Consider the following 22,800-nt stretch of genomic DNA (forward strand, 5'->3'; position numbering starts at 1 on the left):
CAGGCTTGAAGTATTTCTGCAAGTTATATGCTTTTACAGGAAGACAGAGAGACTGTGCATCCTTTCTTGCTGGTGTCTTCAAAATAAGCATGTGTTGGTAGTGAAGTTTGGTGGCATTGATAAGCTGGGGGAAGAGGGCTATCAATTAAGAACTGAATAAATGGATACTAGAAAAATTAGTTAAGTAAACACAGTTGACTAAAATATTTTTACCTCTTCCTCTTCCCTCCATTTTTCTACCCCTTTCCCTCTACTGTGTATCTCACAGGTCTTTTCAAGTTGGTGCCTAAGAAGATGATAATCACACAAATGTTTCGCTTCTACACAATCAGACTTGGACTTCTTTTCCTGATTAATTTTCTTCCTGGAACTGTAGGCCAAGGGGAATCAAGACGTCAAGAACCCGGGGACTTTGTTAAGCAAGACATTGGCGGGTAAGAAATACTTAATCCATGGAACTAATGGGAACTATGACAATGCTTGCTTAATTTAAAAACTCCAGAGTTTTCCCCAGAGGAACAAAATAACTTTGGTCTCTGATACTTACACATTGCATTGCCATTAGGGAAAATAACCCATCCCTTCAGACTCAAAGTGAAAATCTCCAAATTCTTGGGCAACTTCTTAGTCCATGCTTGACTTCCCTTTGTGATATTTTCAGAGCAGGTCTTGTCAGCCTTTGGCAATCAATTTTATAGCAAGTCCCTTTAGATCTTCAACTTGTCCATATTTGTTGGCTCTAGATCATTAGTATTTAAATATGATTGAGAATCTTTTATCTTTAACTTAAATATATTCCTTTGACTTCATTTTCTTTTGTATCCTTACTTGTTGGAGGAATGGTCTGCTTTATTGTCTGTACTTGCCTCTCATCTATTACTATACTTCCTGTGGCTCAGGTTCAACCCTATAAATCTAAGGCAGCTTATATGGCTAAAATGGCCAACACTGGTTTCTGAGTAAAATAAACAATTTTCTGTCCTTTTTTTAGTAGCACATAAGAGTATTGGATGTCACTAGGTTTTCCCTTAAGTTTTTTATGTTATCAGTTGTAAGGCTTGAACTCAGGGCCTGGCACAGTTCTTGAGCTTTTTCTCTCAAAGAATAGTGCTCTACCACTTGTGCCACAGTGCAACTTCCAGTTTTCTGGTGATTAATTGGAGGTAAGATGTTGGGGACAGCTGTGCCTTTAAGATGCCACAGCTGGCTTTAGCTTGTCCCCTCCCCTTCCTCCTTTAACAGGAAGAGAAGCCCCCACCCCTGGGGGGCAAACACGTGCATGCCATTATGGCAGGGACTTCTACAGAGACCCAGCTCTTGGGGGGCTGTAATCCCCACCCACAGAGGAAGTTTCATGACATCACTTGATGGGCAGCCCAGTCAGCCAATCAGTCACCCACCCCAAGTCCTTCCCTTTCCGCCTTTGTCATCGTAATAAGTTCTTTTGCCCGCCCTCTGGGCAGCTGAGGTGCCTGGACCATGGAATCACCTCCCCGATGTCTCTCTTTCCGCCGCTGTTCCACACGTAAGGGGACCGGGGAGGGGGGGCCTCGGCATTTCTCCTCAACTTAGCGCAATCCAAGAGAGCACGTTTTGCCTTCTGCAGGCGGGGGACAAAGCCGAGTGCTCTTTCTTAGTTAGAATTCAGGCATCTCCCCTGGAGAAGTGGGGAGAGGGGTCACAGAGAGGCCCTGACAGTAAGAGTCTCACAGACTTTCCTGCCTGGCCTGGCTTTGAACCATGATCCTCAGATCTCAGCTCCCTGAGTAGGTAGGATTACAGGTCTGAGCCACCAGAGCCTGGACTGACCTCGGTTTTATAATCATAAAATGAAATGTATATAGTGAAATACATATATAATACATTTACATACTACATGTCTGTCTGTGACTGCAAAGACATGCTTCCCAAGTACTTTGATTAGATTCTCTTAGAAGAGCATGACACAAACATTCTTGAGCAGATACATCATTGAGAGAACATTTGCAGGAGAAAACTACAAGGAAACAAAGGCAGCAGAATACAGAAAGGGAAAGTAAAGCAAATGAAATATTTTACTTGAGATGAACTCTCAGTTTCATCCCATAGGGAAATAGGAAGCACAAGTGGCCCAAGAGAATAGTCCTACCTGGAAACAAGGAGGCTAGGTTTCACACTCATCTCCGTTACTTTCTGCGGGTCTTTTGAGTCTACAGAACATATGGAAACATATCCAAATTCTCTGCCATAGCTGGAGGATGGCTTCGCTTTATATTTTTTATCTTCTTACCAGTAACCCTGGTGTGCCTCAGCATTCTTAAACTTCCTTTAAACATAGGTCTGATGCCATCTAGGGAATAAAATTGCTAGAAATGAACCCTTGGGCTTGGAATATTTTAGTATTAAACAAGGTATTTTATTTCTTGGTAATTTCTTTTTTTTGTTTTAGATTTGGCTATTGTCTCATATCCTTGGAAAACATGCATCATGAAGCAAAATAAAATTGTTCATTCTGATATGGGAACTTGAACTGAGGGCTTTGTGCTCTCATTTTGCTTTGCTCACAGCTCGTGTTTTAGTAGTTGAGGCACATCTTCAGTTTCAGCATTTTGCTGGTTAATTGGAGATAAGAGTCTCCTAGAATCTCCTACCTGGAATGGAGTTCAGCTGTGAACTTCAAGTCTAGAGTAAGCTGGGACTATAGGCTTGAGCCACCAGCACTGATCTCAAGCACAATTTATTCTGAATTATAAAAAACCCTCAACATCCTGACTCTATTTTTATCAATACTTTTACAATTATCTGTAAGGTTGAGGTCTTCAGAACTGGACTCATAGGTTTTTAGAATCTTGGCATGTGCAACTCTTTTTGTTCCCCTAGAGAAAAAGCAAACCAATCTTGTATTATTAATTCCTCATGTATCTGATTCTATGGGTCATGATAGATATGCTAAATAAGCTAGAGCTTCTAAACAAATGAACCACAATTCAAAGACTGCAGCTTTTTTAACTGCGAAAAAGTTTTCTAAAAATACATTCCTTATTTTTTATAATTCTAAATGAGTATTTTGAACAGAATAGACCTTTCTCTTGATAATTTTTGACTCATAAAGAACATTCATTATATTATTTTACATCTTCTCTTTTATTTTTATCTCCATCCTCAGTGTTAGTTGTCACTTTTCCTGTTTACATTGTTTTTATTTTACATCCTGTTAGTGCTTAGAAAAACAGATAGGTGAGCATTTTAGCAATTATGTTAAGGATAAACCCAACAAAATCCTGCCTGGAAAAGAAGAGTGAACTATCTGGTTTTAGATCAAGGGCATAATGACTGCATACTTCATAAATTAGAAACATTTTCTTTCAAGTTTTATAATTCATGCTTTGGAGGAACGAGATTACTAAAATTTTGGCTCAGAACGTTAAGATGGACACTCTATTTGTATTTACTCCAAAATAAAGGGACAAATTTGACTAAAATATATAGTGTATGTATCCAGGATTTGGTGAGTCTGAGGATAGTGACTAGCAGTCTGTGTTTTATGAAATGCCCTGAATGATTCTGATATAAAGGATCTTTGGTCAGTGCTTTAGGGACACAATTTCTGTTTTCAAGAAACTAACAGTATAGTTAGAAAGAAGAAACTGCAACTTTTGAAGGATATACCTCTAAAAGCCCACAGACAACAACTCTGAGCTCTCATTTTGTATTTGTAAAGAAACTAAGGCCCAGAAGGCAAACTGATTTTCCTTCAAGTTCTATTTCCTACATAGATTACAGGGAATGTATTTTTTCTATTTTCCCTTACATTCTTCTGTTATATTAAAATATATCCTTGATAAAGGATTTGTATCAAAAAATTAATACGAGAGGCAGGTCTATAGTATCACTCTCCAAATCCCTGTTTTGTATTCTTGAGAAAATGCTATATTTCTGTTTCCCTGTTCAGTATCTTGCTTATCCAAAAGTTCAAACTGTATATGTGAGCAGTGCTAAGTTTAACTATCATGAAACTGTATTTTTCTTGATACAAATGACTAGATCTCAGCAATTTTATAAAGGATTGATAAGTACATGTCAAAGTGTCAAGTAAGTGCCAAATGAATCCTTTATGTAGGTTCTGCAATTTGTTGAATCAGTAGGACTCTAAAATAATAGAAATGAGACAATCAAATAAGTTTTTTGGTGAATTTGAGAAGAGATTCATCAGAAAGATATAGTGTAGTTATAGGGGATTCACAAGAAATCTAGCAAGACCCTAAGACAACCATGTTTTTGTACAAGATGCTGAGACCCTTAGTGGAGAAAACAGCTAGCCAGAGGAAATTTTAGAGGGAGAGAGCCCAGGAATTACATGCCTAGATTTATCCTCTTTTCTCTAATTTTCAGCCAAGGTGGCCATAGTCATATTGAAGCCAGATGTCATGGGAGTCCTACTACTTTAATTTGGACATTTTAGTCTTTTAAGAAAGCCTAGGATGGAGAACAGTACAGAATGTTTATAGAACAATAAAAGCTATGAATTGGGGGAGATATAGGACTATAGGATATAGGACTTCCACACTTTTGACATTATATTCGTTTGGTGATAGAAAGAGCAGTGGCTGATGTTAACTGAAAGAGATAGCTGACGATTCCTTGTTTCTTTTAAACATTTTTTTGTAATTTATTTATTAATTAAAGACAAATTTTTTTGACAAGGTGTTGTGCAAAAAGGGTACAATTACATAGTAGGGCAAGGCGTTACAGTCACATAGGTCAGATAAAGAGTACATTTGTTCTTGAACCATGTTACCTCCTCCCCCAGTCTCCCCAGTTCCTTGTTTCTTTGTCAGATCCACAGCCTGACTGCATATTACTCTATCGAAGTTCTAAGTATATTCATCTTGGAATTTATTTGCTCTGTCCTCAATCTCAGAACAAACTAGTACCTGTAGCCATGCAGGCATTAATTGCTATTTGAACTCTAAGTATTAGAATCCTAAACTCCTTTTTTCCATATGATAATAATCATAGTATCCAAACACCCATTATTAGTTTTTGCTTTGGAACATCAAGCTTGAATTTTCAGAATCAAATGTGGGCCCTGAGAAACTGCCAATTTTTCAGCTTTTACTGTAGGCAGATAGGAATCCCTCTTGGATTATGTTTAATCATTTAGAAAAGAGAATTTGGAATAAACTGCATTAGTACTACAGAGCATACCTTAAAGGGTGGGCTGAAGCCCAGCATGCCTTCTGTCTGCCAGCTAGAGGATCCTACAACATTCACTGCCGTTTCCGTTGGACAGCTCTCCCATTTCCTCTTCACGTTCTTGTAGGCATATACTTTCACATCTTTCAACTATTCCACCAATGAAATAGTTTCCCACTTTGCTTCAAAGTAGATACTGTGTTTTGTACTCTAACTTGATTTGTGTGTGTGTGTGTGTGTGTGTGTGTGTGTGTGTGTGTGTGTGTGTGTATGGGAGAGAGAGAGAGAGAGAGAGAGAGAGAGAGAGAGGGAGGGAGGGAGGGGGAGTATGTCGCTAAGTAGTGCAGGCTGCCTTGAAGTTGGATTCTCTTTCTTCTGCCTGTTGAGTGCTAGGATTACAGATATATCCTAGCATAGTTGGATCCTAATTAGATTTATTGAAAATCAATTTGTGATACAACATTTCTTTATGGTTTTCGTGTTTCATCATGTTAGTTTAAACTTTGTGTTTATATTGCTCCTGCTGTATGTGAAGTACTGTTCTTATTTGCATATATAAATTCGTATATAATCCTTATAAGATATTCAATAGCTAAGAGATACTATTATTGTGTTTTTATGATAGAATATAGAGGAGTGTTTAACTCTTGTTTCCTGGATAGAGAGCAGGGTAGGTTTGTCTATTTTTGCTATTTTTTCTTGTTATACTAAAATGAATCATTGCTAAAATAAAAAAGTAATATAGAATATAGAGACATACAGAGGCCGAGTAATATCTCAAAACTTCCACAGACAGGCAGTGGACGAGCAGGGACTAAAAGTCAGAGACTAGTGACAGTGTCCTTGCTCTTAGCCAGTGGAGTGTAGCAGTGTGTAAATATTAGTAGCAGTGGAGTGTAGCAATGTGTAAATATAAGTACCAGTATTCGGGGTAGAAATCTTGCTTGGCTTCATTCCTACCTGTGGACTAGAGGGTTTTTAATTTTTGTTTTGTTTTATATCCCCTGTCAAATGGATCCCTTCATCTTAAAGCAGAAAGACAACATGAAGTTCCTCTCATGCTTCATATTTCTTCTGTCCCTTCATGCTTTGAAGTCTCTGCCTTGAGATCGGGGACAATCCTTATCTTTCTTTTTATTATATTTGATTATATTTAATTAATTCATTTCTCTGTTTCTGTGTGTGTGTGTGTGTGTGTATGTGTGTGTACATGTGAGTGTGAGCACCGGTCCTAGGGATTGAACTCAGGGAATTGGCACTGTCCCTGACTTTTTTTTTGCTCAAAGTTAGTGTTCTACCTCTTTGAGCCACAGGGTCACTTCTGATTTTTGAGTGGTTAATGGGAGACAAAACCCTTATGGACTGTCTTGCTGTTTCTGGCATCAAACTGAAATCCTTGGCTCTCAACCTGTTGAGTAGCTAGGATTAAAGATGTGAGCCACCAGCATGCGGACTACATTATTGATTTGGGGACTGAATACTTACTGTGTCAGTCACATGACTGGGTAGCTATGTTAAGATGCACAAGCCCGCTTTTTTGGTAGGACCTGAGGGAATAATAAATATAGTTTTCCTTTTAAAGCTGTAAGGTAGAATTTCCAAAATAGAATAAAGTTGAACATATGAGGCCAGGATAAAGCCGTGAGTTACTGCATCATTTCACGAGGCAAGGTTTCTTTCTTATTGTTCACATGAAATTGGATCATTTGGTTCACCTGACAACTTTCAGGACTCTCCACTGTAAGGACATTAGCTACCAGGATTGACTGAGATGCTTTGAACTGGTAGCTGGCTCACTGCTTTGATCATACTCAGAGGTATGGAGCAAATAGCAAAATAATGGTACAATTGAGACTCGAATTGTAATTTTTCATGTATTCTTTTATGTCAAAATTCTTTCCCCCCAAAAGACAGTATTATATATGGTTCTCAGGCTGACTTATGTAATGCTACTTAACAGAAATACTTGTGATATAGGACTCATAAATTAGTACTATGGTTCCAAACATTCAAATGAATTATGAAAAATAGACCTATGTAGAATTGCTTGGAAAACTAGGCATGGAGGACTTCGTCTTTTACTCAGCATATAAACTTAAGGTGAACAGGTGGAAAGCATGATGAGTGGGTGTGTGTCAAGATGAGGCAAAAAACAGTTGTCCTTTTTGGATGGATTATGTGCTAGTCACTTTTTGTTGCCATGAAAAAATACATGAAAAAACAAACTTAAGAAGAGAGGATTTATTTTATAGGCTCACACTTTCACAGGTTTGAATCTATAGGCACTTGGCTCTCTTTCTCTTGAGTCTGTTTATAAGAGACAAAACGTGGTAAGGAGTATGCAGTAGAACAAAGAGAGAGACACAGGGAGAGAAGAGAGAGGAAGAGAGAGAGAGAGAAAGAGAGAGAGAGAGAGAGTCCCCATTAGTCATATTCATGATCCAAACGCCTCTCAGTATGGCTGCCAGATGATGCACAAGCCTTCAATACATTAGCCCAAACCATTTATGACAAAGACTGCACTTAGAGAATAAAAAAATATGGGAAGTACTGAGCAATAGAGTAATCTCATTTGGTTCTGATCTCTGATACACAAGTGAAGTAGTTTAATTTTATTTGTAACATGTGAATGTCTAACTAAGGAGTTAAAATTTTATTTGGTAGGCCATGAATTATGGATGGCCTTGAAGCATTACAGAGATATGATCAGTCCAGTAATTTAGAATTTTCATTATTAAAAAAATCTATTTTCCGCTAGGAAAATGGCTTCCTTTTAATGAAGTAAATTCCTCTTCTCTTTGGACTGTTGTATAAACTGCATCAGCAATTTTTGGTTTCCCTCCACATAAACACACCATGATTCTTCAGGAGGTCGACTTAAGTCTGTTACTGCTAGCATCCTATACTTACTTAATCTCTACATGGTCATTGAACTTGACTTTGGCTCATAACTTAAATGTGCATGTCTTACAGAGGCTTCTCATTGTATTCTCAGATGTTTGGGGGGAAATTACAGAAGAACCTTATTTGCAGAGCAATTTTGTGTTTTTTTTAATTACACTTTTCTGAAACCATTCTTATGTGAGGTATTATTATGCCTATTTTACACATAAGCAAATATATCACCCTCTAAGTAGCAGAGCCAGAACCAATACTCTAGTCAATTGACTAATCCTGTGAATTTACTACTAATACATTTTTGGGACTAGAAAAATAGATAAACTTCCTCATTTTCACTCTTATTTTTCTCTTCTTTTATTAATGTGTATGAATTTTACAAAGTTTTCACAGTTGTATTTCACTTATGCACATATTGTACATTGGTCAGATCAACTTTCTCTATTGCTTTGTTTTTCCCATTCTTTCACTCTCATATTTTCCCAGTAGCTTTCAATAGTCTACCTTGTATCATCTTCATAGATTCAATTTATTTGTGCATAGATGCAACTTATTTTCTATTGGTTACCCTTCACCTCTCTGTCTCCCTGTTCCTGTTGTACCCCCCCACCAATAGTATGGAAATTGTAGTTGCAAACATATATAGATTCTGTATATAAGAGAAAACTTGGGGCATTTTCCTTCTGAATCGTACTTCATTTACCATGACGAGCTCTGATTCCATCCATTTCCTGCAAGGATATAATTTTATTTGTCTTCATGACTGACTTGCTATTGTGGTATAGCTATTCCATTTGGACCAATCCCATTAATGTAACAAGCATATGACTTGGAATGATTCCTTCCTCTCATTGTTAATATCTTAGGCCTGTCACTTGTAAAATGAAGGGAAACCATCATGTCTGTTGTGTAATTTCCTCAATAATCCTGACATTATATATTTTTTATTTTCCCAAATTCCCTTTGATAGGCACCAAGTATAGCACATTATACTTCAGTTATTGCAGAGTTCTGAGTTCTAGGTTAAATTAACTTTCAGTTCTCTAAGCTGTAAAACTGAGTATTCAAGTATAAAAACATAGGAAAATATATTAAGAATACTTTAGAGGGCTGGGAATGTAGCTTGCCTAACATGCATGACATCCTGAGTTCAATTTCTCAGTACCACAGAAACAGAGAAAGCCAGAAGCGGTACTGTGGCTCAAATGGTATAGTGCTGAACTTGAGCAAAAGAAACTCAGGGACAGTGCCCAGGTCCTGAGTTCAAGCCCAAGGATTGGCAAAAAAACAGACAATACTTTAGAGACAATATTTAGCATTAACCTTTAAGTTGGAACTTGTGGTGTTGGTGAACTCTGGTTCTTAAGTCAACAGAACCATAGGATATGCAAATATATTATATTCTCATGGAAGTTAACACCAGTAGGAGACATGGCACAATGTATTAATCTTATGATTAGGGACTATTGATCAAGTTTGTCTTTCCCATTAACTCTTGTATTGATAACAGAATTATGCACACGGGCTTTTGAATAAATCTACCCCAAATGGATTATCAATGAAACCCTGTGGTTTCATATATTCTATAATTTTCTAGTAATGCAATGTATTCCACTCAATTCATAGACCTTCTACCTAGGAGTTGAAATAGACTAATAAGGTCCAAGATTTCCCATGATGAAAGCTAAGAAATGAGAAAAGGTTTGCACAAAATCAGCTTATTTCCTATACCTCTCAGTACAATCCATGTCATAGATCCTGAACATTGGTGGATTAATTTGTCACAAGATAGTGTATCTTTATTTCTTTCTTCAGTATACTGTCTAAGGTTTCCATATGGCTTTTGGAAATGGGATTTTCAAAGTTTTCTTGTTAGAATTTGTGCTTAAAGTGCTTGACCACAGAAATTAGTATTTTAAAATATGAATACAACTTGAATTCTTCCAGATTATAACACACGATTCATGGCAATTTCAATAAATTGCTTAGTAGTATTACACTTTATCTGTGGACTTGATCAGGATATATTGTACATACATGTGGCAATGTCACAATGAAGTCTCTCTTGCACTACTACATACTAGTGTATGATAATTAAAATGCATCAAAAATCTATTCCTGTGAAACCCCACCAAGTTCCTCTTTAAAAAAAGTATAAGGCACACACCTGGGCCTAATTAGGTAGTTACTGAAGAGTAGAATGTTCAGAAAGGCTTGTGGAAGGAATCCAAAACAGAGAGGTAAAAGGAAGCTTAGGGTACTAGAAAACCAGGAATTTGGATTCTACTCCTATTTTTGCCTGTACTGGTGATATGATTGTGGTAAAATTTGGTTTTGTCTTTGAGTTTGTTTTCTCATATACAGAATGAAAGGGATTAGGGACTCGTGAAAGATGAAGTTATCTCTATGGTGGGAATGGGAATAACTTAGATGAACTTCATGGATTTATATAATGGTGTTTATTTAGTCTTTGAACTCCTGTTTTAGGGGTTGGTACAGGAGGCACATTATTAATAACATTTCCCTTCTTTATTTTGATACCTGTCTATTAAACAAAATGTGATCACTCAACTATATGCTAGGTACTGATCTCACAACATCCTGTCTAGGATTTCTGCTTGTGCATCTCTCCTGCTGCAATGAGCTTAGAACATGAACTGGGGAAACCTCAAGCCAATGCTGAAGGAAGAGCTACCTATTTTTCAAAAATAGGAAATCCTTCTCTGAGTTATGCTATAGGAATACTTATTTGGCCTGTACTGTTGTTTGGAAGCTCCATGAATTGATGTATTCAGATATGTGATTATTTCCTATTAAGAATCATTTTCCTTTTATTTTCCATGGTTTCCATCAGACTCTCTCCCAAGCATGCCCCAGATATTCCTGATGACAGCACTGACAACATCACTATCTTCACCAGAATCTTGGATCGCCTTCTGGATGGCTATGACAACAGGCTGCGACCAGGGCTTGGAGGTCAGTTGGTCATTTAAGATCTTTTTCTTTGCCATTTTCATTAAAAAGAGTCAAAAGGTATCAGTATTTTGACCAAGGAGATTTGAGTAAAGGTTTTCTGTTCTTCTATGAGTATTGAAAATTAAGTTTCAGTGGTGATCTTTCCAGTCTCGTTTTGGAAAGTTCTGGATTCTACCCAGAGAACTGCATCTTATAGGTACATATATTGGGTTCTTTGTTCTTAAATAGTTCATTGTTTATCACTACAAAATTATTTTATAAAATGATACAAATAAGAACTCATAAAATGTAAACTAATAATCATTTCCAATTTGGACATATTCAAATTTTCTACCTAAAATTTCCTTGTTTTAGAATTCAACCAAGTAGTATATATTGTATTTATTCCTATGTCAATTGAACCTATAATCTGGTGTGTTTTCCTTCATCCTTCCTTTCTTTCTTCTTTCCTTTCCTTCCTCCCTCTCCCTCTCTTCCTTTCTCTTTTAATGTGATACACACATACATACATATATTGACCTGTATATAGTCATTACATTTATATACATAAATGCATATATAAAAATATACATATGTACATACATATCCTTCACTTTACTTACTTACTAAATGTGTTTATTGTATTTTCTTAATCCTACACTACACCAAAAACAAAAAGGCTGGTATTACTACACTCATATCACTACAATAAACACATATACTAAGTAAGTAAAGTGAAGGATATATTTTCAGTTTCTTATTGTTTTAGAGTAAGTCTAGATGATAGTTGCTTTGATATAGATAATGAATTGGAGTGGGGAAATATTGGAGGAAGAACCCAATCACAAATTAATTTAATGTGTACAGTATGAAGTTGTAGGCTGTTGAAAAGGACAGAATTTGGTGATACATTAGATTATAGTGTCAGAGAAAGGACAACAGGAAAGGGTAACTTGTACTTCTGCATTGTGTGACTGCCATTTTCTAATGTAGGAGACACTAGAGGACACAGTTCTATTTTTTTTTCTTTTACAGGTGTAATTGGGGCAAGGTGGCAAAAGCAAGAGATGTAAATTAGTTCAGTTGTACATCCATAGAAATTCAGTAGTTATAGAAATATGAGTGGAGACTTTTGTTTCTGGCTATCATGAAGTTACAGTCACCATATTTATCCTCTTTTTTAAATACCAACCAAGAAATGAACAAAGATATTTTTTGATATCTTATCAGAAACTAAACATAATTTACTGATCCTTAAAGCAAATAAAGAAAAGAAATCATGTAATTACAGATTCTTAACTCCCTGCTAAATAAGAAAAAAAAAACCTATGAAAATGGAATAATGCAAATGCTAAACCCATAGAAAACAGAAAAAGAGGAAACAGTAACAACATATTGACAACACAAATAAAACAATATGAAGAACCTTGTAGGTGTAAATTCAACCATATATTCATGTCATTACATATAATCGTTTTGCTATACTCTGGATCTGAAATGTCCCCCAAATGCCATTGAGAGGTGATAGAAACTTCGGAGGTAGGACCTAATGGAAAGATGGTAGATGAGTTTATCCTTGGAGGGAATTGTGGGACTCCAAATACTTCCTATTTCCTCCTCTTTGTTTGCTGGCCCACTGTGAGGTGAATGTTGTGTTGTACTATAAGCTCCTGCCATGATGTACTTACTGCCTCACAATAGCCTCCTAAGCAAAATGGACCCGGGTGACCATGAACTCCAATTTTTGTACATGTGAGCTAAACTAATGTTTCCTCCATTTAGGTTGCTTTACCTCTGGCATTTGTCACAGCAATTGAATGCTTACTCTAAATACCCATATCAAAAGGCAAAACTGTTCAGACTGAATTTCAAAACCCATCAGGACAAAATTGCTCATTGAGAGAAATACATTTTAAAGATAAAGGCACAAGTACGTTAAAAGTAAGATGATGGAAATATGTGTCATGCTAACATCAATCAGAAAATGTGTATACAAGGATAAAGAATATTGGTGGGAGTAAAGATCATTCCACAATAATAAAAGGACCAGCTGTTCAAGAAGATACAACAACCCTAAATATGTATGCAGCAATTACCAGAGCTTGTAAACAAATGAAATCTGAACAGAATGGGAAAGGACTAACCTGTAATTGAAGTTACAGACTTCCTAGAAATAGAACAAGCAGACAGGAAATAGATACAGGAAGTAGAACTACATTAATAACCAATTTGATTTAGTTGGGATTTATGGTATATTTTCACCATTAATAGTGGGGTCCTCATCCAGTGTACCTGGAATATTTACCAAAATCAACCATATTCTGGCTCATAAGATAATATAAGAATTCTCAATGTACAAGGCATGTTCTATAGCCATATCAACTAAATTAGAAACCAATGTCAGAAATATAGTTATATCATCTCTAAGTAGTGAAGAACTTAATAATATACTTATATGTGACCTGTGAGTCAAAGAAGAAATTGAAAGGAAAATTTAAAACACATTCTGCTAAATGAAATAAATGAAATAAAAAACGCTGTATGACACTAATTTGCCATACTAAAAATGATTAAGTTGAAAATTGAACTAGTTAATATATTGGTTTTGTTATTTATCTACAGATTCATTGAATTACAAATAAAATTTTAACAAGATTGCTTTTATTAACAGTACTGAGAATTGAACTCAGGGCCTCATACTTGCTCAGCTGGTGCTCTTCCACTTGAGCCATGCCTCTTTCCAGCTGTTTCTGCTTGTTAATAATAGATGTATGTGTAAAACAGATATAGTTACATATCTATGTGTATAAGTTTCACACATACATAGGTGCATAGATAGATTGATTGATAGATTAGTATGTATGGTTAACTCATTTTCCACCAGGATTTTAATGCCAATAAGAAAGTTCAAACTTATATTCCTACCCTTCTAGCTGAAATAATCTTACCTTTGTCTGCATTGGAATATCACTCATAATGTCTAAGTGGTTTTTTTTATTACTTTCCTTTTAATTTATTTATACTAAATTCACTCAACATTATCTTTTTGAGGTACCATGTGATTTCTTAATACTTGTATACATTGTGTAATATTTGGATCAGCACAAACATATTCTGCTGTCAAATATTTGCCATTTCTTTGTGCTGAAAACACCTCAAATTCTTTCTTATAAATTTCTGTAGATACTGTGCTGGGCAACGCCAGAACCTCCCTGCCCTACTTAACTGTAACTTAAGAGCCACTGATCAGACTTTCCCTGTACCCCCTCCCCATGCTCTCTCCAACTTCTGGTCATTTCTGTTCTCATTTTCTATGAGATTAACTGTTTTAGATTCCACATATGAGTAAGATCATATGGTCTTTGTAATTCTATGCCTGACTTACTTCACTTAAACTAATGATCTCCATTTCCATGCAAGTTGCTTGAAATCATAGGCTTTCATTTTCTTTATGGCAGAATAGTATGTTGTTGTGTATGTGTTGCACATATTGCTTATCTATTCATCAGTTGATGGACACAGGTTAATTCCATTTCTTGAAAATTATGAATATTGATGAAGTAAACATGAGTGTACAGCATTTCTAAATTTTTCTTTATATTCTGTATTATTATTGAATCATATGACAGCCATATTTTTAGTTTTTTGAGGAAGCTCCATACTGGTTTTCACAGTGGTTGTTCTAATTTATGCTTCTAGCAGCTGTACAGGACAGAAGGGTTCTCCTTTCTCCATATCCTGGCCAGTATGTGATCTATCTGTACTCTTTTTAATAATAGCCATTCTTTTTGTGTGTGTACCAGTCCTGGGTCTTGATTTTGGGGCCAGGGCACTGTCCCTGAGCTGTATTTGCTCAAGGTTAGCACTCTATCATTTGAGCCACAGCTCCACTTCAACTTTTGGTGTTTAATTGGAGTTATAAAAGTCTCACAGACTTTTCTGCCCTGGCTGGCTTCAAACCACAATCCTCAGATCTCAGCCTTCTACGCAGTTAGTATTACAGGTGTGAACCACCAGTGCACATTCTGTTTGTGGTAAAGTCATATCTCATTGTGGTTTTGATTGGCAATTTCTTGATGGTTAGTGGTGTTGAATCTTTTTTCATGTGCTTGTTGGACATTTGTTTCTTTTTAAAAGAAACATCGATTTAGAAATATTGCCCTTTGAAAAATTGAGTTATTGGGGTTTTAGCCATTAAATTGAGTTCCTTATATATTGTAGATATTAATTTCTTGTCAGATTTATTGTTTACAAATATTTGCTCCCATTCTATAAGGATTTTTTACTTTCTTTGCTTTAATAGGGCCAATTAATTTATATAACCTCATTTTTAATTTTTCCTTTTGTTTTCTGTGCTTTGGGGCTCTTGCCACCCCCCAAATGTTGTCAGTTCCAATGTCTTGGAGCTTTATAAAAATCTTTGATTTTTTAAATTTGTGTTTTGTAACTGGTAAGAGCCAGATTTAATTCTTCACATGTGATTATCTAATTTCGCTAGCACTGTCTATTGAAAAGACAGTCTTTCCTCCAATACATGTTCTCTGGATTTTCCTTTTAAAATCAGCTGGCTGTGGTTGCATGGGCTTACTATGGGTCTCTGTATCCCCACAGGTCTATGTGTTTGTTTTTCCAGAAAAAATAATACTTAACAAATATAATTAAATATCATCTTATAGTAAAAGCCCTAAAATGAACTAAGCATAGGAGAAATGTACTTGAATTTAATAAAGACCGTATAAAACAAGACCCTAGTCAAGCCATATTGATTGGGGAAAAGCTGAGGAAAGGTTTAGTTTCCTAATGTACTTATTAGTATATTTCATAGTCAATGTACTAACTGTTCAGTTTGTGTAAGTTACTTGAAGTACTCATAATTTTTTGGTTCTATATGAATTTAGGACTTAAAGATAATTCTGTTGAAAATGTGTGTGTTATCTTTTCCTTAACTACTCCTGAATATATTTCCAGTACTGTATTTACTAAAAGTGGTGAAAGTTAGCATGCTTAGCTCATTCCAAGTCTTAGAAAGTTTTTAACTTGTTTTCATTCAGTACAGTATTAACTGTGGGCTTGGCTTTATATGATTCTATTATATTAAGGCACATTCCTTCTATGCCTGATTCGTTGAGAATTTATATCACAAATGTTGAGGTGATTTTGAATTATGTCAAATGTTTTTTCTGAGAAATGAAAGCTGATGGGACTTGAAAAATAATACCAACACACGTCAACCAAGTATTTAACAGCTAACATGAGGTTATCCCTCAGAGAATAGTGTGTCATGATTCACTACCCAAAACAAGTGACAATCATATGATTTTAAGGACATTTTTTCTAGATTTCATGAGTGTTATTTGGGGAGTCCATATCACTACGTGACTCTGTCACTATAATCTGGAGTTTCTCTCTGTTTCTTTTTCATGAGGGAATCACTCAAATATGAGTCCATCTGGAAGGGGAATGAAGAGACATTTGTGATCCCGAGTTGTCTCTGTAGAAAACATGACTTACTGAAGATGCTTATTAGAAAAGTGGGATCCCTTTGAGACATATTATTCTCTGATTCTAAAAGTTGTTTTCCTTATCACACTTTATTAAACCTTTATAAAGCTAGCTTATAGAAATTATAATACAGCATGCCCTAGTGATCCTAAATTGTGAAACTGGGATCACTCCAGGAGTTTGGCTAAGGGCTTTTTTTCTTCATTAGCTTTCTTTTTTAAAAAAATTATTTATTGTCAAAGTGATGTACAAAGGGGTTACAGTTTTATACGTAAGGCAGTGGGTACATTTCTTTTACAATTTGTCATCTTCTCCCTCATTTCCCCCCTCCCCCTCCCCCTTTCCATCTCTCCCCCCATGAGTTGTTCAGTTGGTTTACACCAAATGTTTTTTGTAAGTATTGCTGTTGGAGTCGCTTGTCTTTTTATCCTTTGTCTCTCAATTTTGATATTCCCTTTCCCTTCCCTAGTTCTAATACCAGTAAATACAATATCCAGGGTACTCAGATAAGATACAGTGATAGTGCAAGGACAACCACAGGAAGGGGATACAAGAGGATCATCAACAATAGAAGCTACAGTTTCACGTGGCATGTTGAAAGTAATTACAACAGTGATATAACACTTGTTTCCATTACATGGAATTCAATTCACTTAGCATCATCTTATGTGTTCATAAGGGCATAGCTATGGGGCTTTTGTGATCCTCTGTTGTGACTAGCCTAAACCTGTGCTAATTATTCCCTATGAGGGAAACCATAGATTCTTTGGGTCTGACTCAATTCACTTAGTATAATAGCTTCTAAGATAAACAGAAAGCCCACAGATTGGGAGAAGATCTTCACCAGCCATACAACGGACAAAGACCTCATATCTAAAATATATGCAGAACTAAAAAAATTAAATTCCTCTTCATTAGCTTTATATTCCTGAAAAGTTCAGTTCCTTATATACTGTTGCTTTCCTGGTGTCACTGAATTTGCTAAGGACTAAGAAGCATTGCAAAATCATAGGCAGTAATTAATTTTAGATGTGTATGTTATTTTGGCTTAGGAAAACATGGATCATCGACATGGAACCTTTAAGCTTCTGAGAAGATAGGATAGTTGTTTAGCAAAGGATGTATTGGTAATTAATATGCTTGCGTGATTTCTATTTTTGTTATATTGCTATAAAGGTTTAGCTTAAATTACACACAATCCAACATGCATATTTGTTGAGAGTGATTTGGAGAAGTGAATCATTGGTTGAGAGGGAGGCTCAGGGACTTCTTTTTGCTTAGGGTGGCCTTAAACTCCAATCCCTTGATCTCTTCATCCTAACTACCTAGAGTTGTTGCATGCTTGAGACACCACACTGAGCTTGCACTCTTTTATCAATTGCAATAGTTTGTCTATCATTTACTTTGTTACTTTAAACATACACATTCATATTATTTTCATTTAGAACAGAAGATGAACTAGACATCTTTGCCTTTTTCCCAATTTCAGTAGAAAAACTTTACTTTTCTTGTCAACTTTGGTCACATCTGAAAGTTGGTATTTCTATGCCTTTACTTGATGACCTATAATTGAACTTTTTCTATTCTTTTATGCTTCCATTTAAAGTTCCAAGGGTAAATCTATTGTCTTATTGCTGTACTTGGCCTCTTAGTAAGCAATAGTTGGCTGCTCTGAAATTCAGTGGAGCACTTGAGATTTACTGTCTATCTCTGGACAGACATCATCACATCATGATTGCATCACTCCCTGTATTGGAAGTACATTCCAATTGAAGTGTTTACCAAATCATGAGATATCTATGCCAAGAATGTTGACTCCTGAAGGAATTTCCAACTTTTTCTGGACCAGCCTCTTTGCAAGGGAATAATCTATTAAACATCATTGGTAATTCCCCAGCTACTGCTCGAACAACTATATAAGAGGGGTAGTGTTTACACTTTAAACCCTCCGGAAACAGCCTGACAGGTCTATCCATGCTTGTTCAAATTTAATTATGAAGGAATTGATTTATTTCTTTGCCCTTCTAACTTTAACTCTCCTACACAATTCACTTGCCATTCTGTCTTTCAGTGATGGTAGTTTATCATATTTTTGGAGATTTTACTTATAATAAGTGAGAAAGACTGTGATGCGTTTCTTCCCTCATGGCTGAAAACAGTTTGATTTAGTTTTATTTATCATTTTTTTTGAGACATGGTGTTGGTTCAGAACACAGTATGTTGCCTAGCTTGACCTCAATCTTACATTTTTCCTGCTTCTGCCTCCCCAGGGCTGTAATTGCAGGCATATAATTACATCCCTGTAATCCCACAATATCTGTCAGTTATTTTAAAATTCTTTCTTTCTCATCTTTATTGCTCTTCTGCCTGTTTGTCTCTCTTTCTTTCATTGTAATTTGAACTCAGGGCCTCATATTCTTGATTAACTTGCTTGTTCACAGCTGGTACTCTACTATTTGAGGCATGTTTCCCTCCTGGCATGTCAATGATCAATTAGAGTCTCCAGGACTTTTCTACATGGGCTTATCTCAGCCTCTTGAGTAGCTAGGATTACAAGAGTGTTTTATTTTTACTTAAATGATTTTGTAGTTGCTTCTCCACTACTTCCATTTGAAATTAAACTTAAAATAGTATTTTGAAGATTACTCTCAATTCTTTGGAAGATCAAGAAAACGATGTTCACCAGTTCATAATGCCCGTGTCATGTTGTTTCCCTTTTCCTCTATTCATTCTCAAACACAGTCCTACCCTAGACTTTTGTAGCCTCTTTCCAAGGAGAACAACAGATAGTTTGTAGTCTCCTCTTTTTTCCCTGAGAAAATTTAGTCTGTTTGACTATACTTTTTATTTTCAGACTCTGATTTTAATATTGTTTATACCTTTGTTTATGTTCCATGACATAACATTTTGGTTGAGACAAGTAAATATACACATTATCCAACATTATTGCATGGTTGGAGTAGAGGGTTTTGGTCTGTTTTTTTTTTTTTTAATGTGGTACTGAGGAATTGAACCCAGAACCTCATGCATGCTAGGCAAGTACTCTACAATTAAGCCAAATTCCTCAGTAGAGGGAATTTGAAATGTGAAGTTACCCATGCCATTTTATCACAAATTTCCAAAGTTTCTCAAGAATAGAAGTGTAGCTTACTTTTGGTAGTCTTTCTTAATCTGTTATGTGTCTGGAAACTATATTTTGATGTTAGAGTCATAAGAAAATCACCTCCATCTTTTCACACATTAAAACAAAATAAAACACATAAAATCTAATGCATGATTAACTTGAACTATGGCTGAGCTTATCCTAGAGTCCTCAAAGTCATATAGTAGTCAGACTTCCTCTAATGAATGCCATACTTAGGCTAAGAAATCAGTAGGCCCTGGAAAAATACTAGCACATTTTTGGAACATTTTGGAATATTTCAGCTGTTTTATGGTTTTATTGCTTTTCTCTTGGCTCTTGGCAGGTTCTGCCTCAGTAATTGCTTCTTGAGTGAAGACACTGCAGTGAGCCTCCAAGTTACATTTGGTCATCACTTGGGCATGGCTGCAACATTTCTCTCTAATTTTTAAAAATAATGTTACAGTGTTGCTTCAAGGAAGTCCTACTAGCTTTTGGGAACTGTCTGTATGACTGCTCAAAAGGCTGTTCTTTGAGGTTTTTATTTCTTCCACACATGCTACTGACATTTATTTCTATATGAATGAGTAATTCCACACATATTCCTTCTTTCTCTAGAGCTACAAATCCAAATATTTCCTTTGGCACCTGGTGAACATCACTTTCACAAGGAAGAAATGTCACTAGAAATGTCTAAGGGCAAAAATACTTCAGAAAGTTGTTTCTGTAGACCTATATTAATCTCACCTCAAGCATCAAGCACACAATCCAATTCTGAGAGAAATAAAAAACCTGAGTTATTTTCTCCCCATAGAATATCATGCTTTAATATTATTTTTCCACCTACTTCTTTATTACGTTAGTGCTTATTTCTTGTTTCCGTCACTGAGTCATCTGTAATTATTATTTGGTGATTCTGATCTACTTTGGTCTTGAAAACCATAGATATATAGAATTTATATTTTTAAATTGAGGCTTACAGATCTCTATTGAAATTCTTTACATTCTAGATAAATAAGGCTCGAGGAGGTAAGTGGGTTTCTTTTTTTTTACTGTATATTAATTGCACAGAATACAGAATCCATTTAATAGGCAAGTGAGTTGAACAAACCATTATCAATTATCAAGAAACACAAATAATCAGTAAATACATGGAGAAATGTGCATTCTATGTGACAGAAGTGTTTTAATGAAAGCCATGAAGCTTATCAGTAGGCCTGTTACCACTTATACTAAGATTCTACAAGATCAGATTTAGTTTTCTGTTTACTACTACTTTCTGGGTAGCACTGAGTCAAGTGACCAGTAATAGTCATAGGGGAAAAGCAAAGGGACTGGTTCCAGGACGACAAAAGCTAGAATAAATTAAAGATAAATGAAACCATTTGACATTTGAAATCTTTGTTGGTGCTTTACAATGTAAGCATTAACAGTTGTATTGAGGATAGTGAAAAAGGATTTACAATGCTAAGGTTGATGGCTGAAAGATCAGTGCAGATATAGTTGGGAAACAGTAGATGTTATTTAAGCCACTCCATTTTATTCATGTACACATACAGCACACACATTATATGTTTAACAAGACAGTGCTAGGGAGAAAGACCATAATCATAAACACTTCCACTTTTGAACACTACTACTGCTCAATTTTAGAATATTCCCTCTTATAAAGGTAAGCTATAACAAATTTTCAGTTATCTGAGTCTTAATGAAGCCTCATGAAGATTTGCCTTTGTGAGAGGCATTGTATAATAAGCATATAACATGGGTACTTCTCAAAGTATTCAAAGGAAAAGAGCTGCTTATTAGCATTTTGCTGAACATTCAAGGTACTAGACTTTATCAATACAATACTAGAGCTCTAGATTACCAAATGACAAAAGTTGTGTAGTTTATCTAAACAGTCTACAAAAGAGAATGAAAGTCAGTTACATAGTTTATAATGGAGAACCAAACGTCTGGCCTGCTCTTTTGTAATTTCTATTTTCACAGTTGTCTGTTTTTATTCTTCCAGTGAGTTATCCTACTGGGGAGGAGAAATCCATAAATTCGCAGAATATCCCATTCACCAAGTATCCATCTGTGAATGGAATGGATGTAAACTTGAGAAAACAATATGAATTCTCATTTCTGTAAGAGTTTGTCCAGAAGTCACTGCGGCCCATTTCCTAAGTTTATGTACCTCGTAGACACATAGCTAGTTACCTGAGAGCTCATTTTCAGAAACCCAGCCCGTCTTCAATTATACACAAGTATGATTATTTACTCTCTCAAATTCCTAATGATTGCTTATTCCTAATTCTAGAAGTGATAAGACATAGCAGTTATCCAGAGCTCCATTTTTCAAAGCCTCACTATTCTGGAAAAAAATAGTATTATAAGGAATTTAAAGAGTCCACCATGGCTTATAGTGAAATAAAGATATACAACTAGCCTTTGTGTTATTAATGTCAAGATCCTATGTCTTATAGAATTGTAGCATCCTTATCACAAAATACATTTCAGATAGTAAGAAGCACATGTAAAATGGGACAGTGAATGGAAGGCAATGAATGTAGTTAAAACCACACCAAACAGCAGAGTACGTACACATATATCAAGCTAAACTAACATATATACTTTATATGACTGATAGCATCAACACAGCACAAAATGATCACGTGTTAATTACTCCTTTAGACGAATAATAAACAGAAATAATGCCGTAGGTCTTGGTCCATAAGCTCTCCATCAATAGGAGTCTCAATGATAATTAAGGATGTATTCCTCTTATATATGTGCACATAATGCATGGAGGACCACTGGGGCTGAAATATAGAAAGACAGAACAGACAGGAAAAAGAATATACAGAAAAGAAAAACAAGACACTCATATCGAGAAAAAGAAAAACAGAAAATAAGACCAGACTGAAAGAAAAAAAGGCAGACTGGAAGAATGACAGAAAGGAAAAGACATATAGAAAGACAAGACATAGAGCATGCAAAAACACGGAAGGAAGAAAGACAGAAATAAGTACAAAATCACAGAGACAGAAAGGAAGATAGAAACATGGAGAAAAAGAAAGAATAAGTGTCAGAGGGCCATGCTGAAAGTTAGATGAGAATAGAGAGACACAGAAAAAAAGACAAAGAAAAAGACAGGCAGAAAG

General features: G+C 35.8%; 1 protein-coding gene across 1 annotated transcript in view; it reads left to right on the forward strand.

Annotated features, from left to right (window-relative positions):
* The first annotated feature begins 264 nt into the window (after positions 1-264).
* Positions 265-22,800, forward strand: part of Gabra3 (gamma-aminobutyric acid type A receptor subunit alpha3) — a 91,389-nt gene continuing 68,853 nt past the window's right edge. The window contains exons 1-2 of the mRNA XM_048335984.1: positions 265-434; positions 10,928-11,049. Coding sequence (XP_048191941.1) covers positions 295-434; positions 10,928-11,049 — 262 coding nt within the window. The 5' untranslated portion in view covers positions 265-294. The remainder of the gene's footprint in view (positions 435-10,927; positions 11,050-22,800) is intronic.

This window comes from Perognathus longimembris, chromosome 28 (genome assembly GCF_023159225.1).
Source record: "Perognathus longimembris pacificus isolate PPM17 chromosome 28, ASM2315922v1, whole genome shotgun sequence".
In the NCBI taxonomy this organism is placed as follows: Eukaryota; Metazoa; Chordata; class Mammalia; order Rodentia; family Heteromyidae; genus Perognathus; species Perognathus longimembris.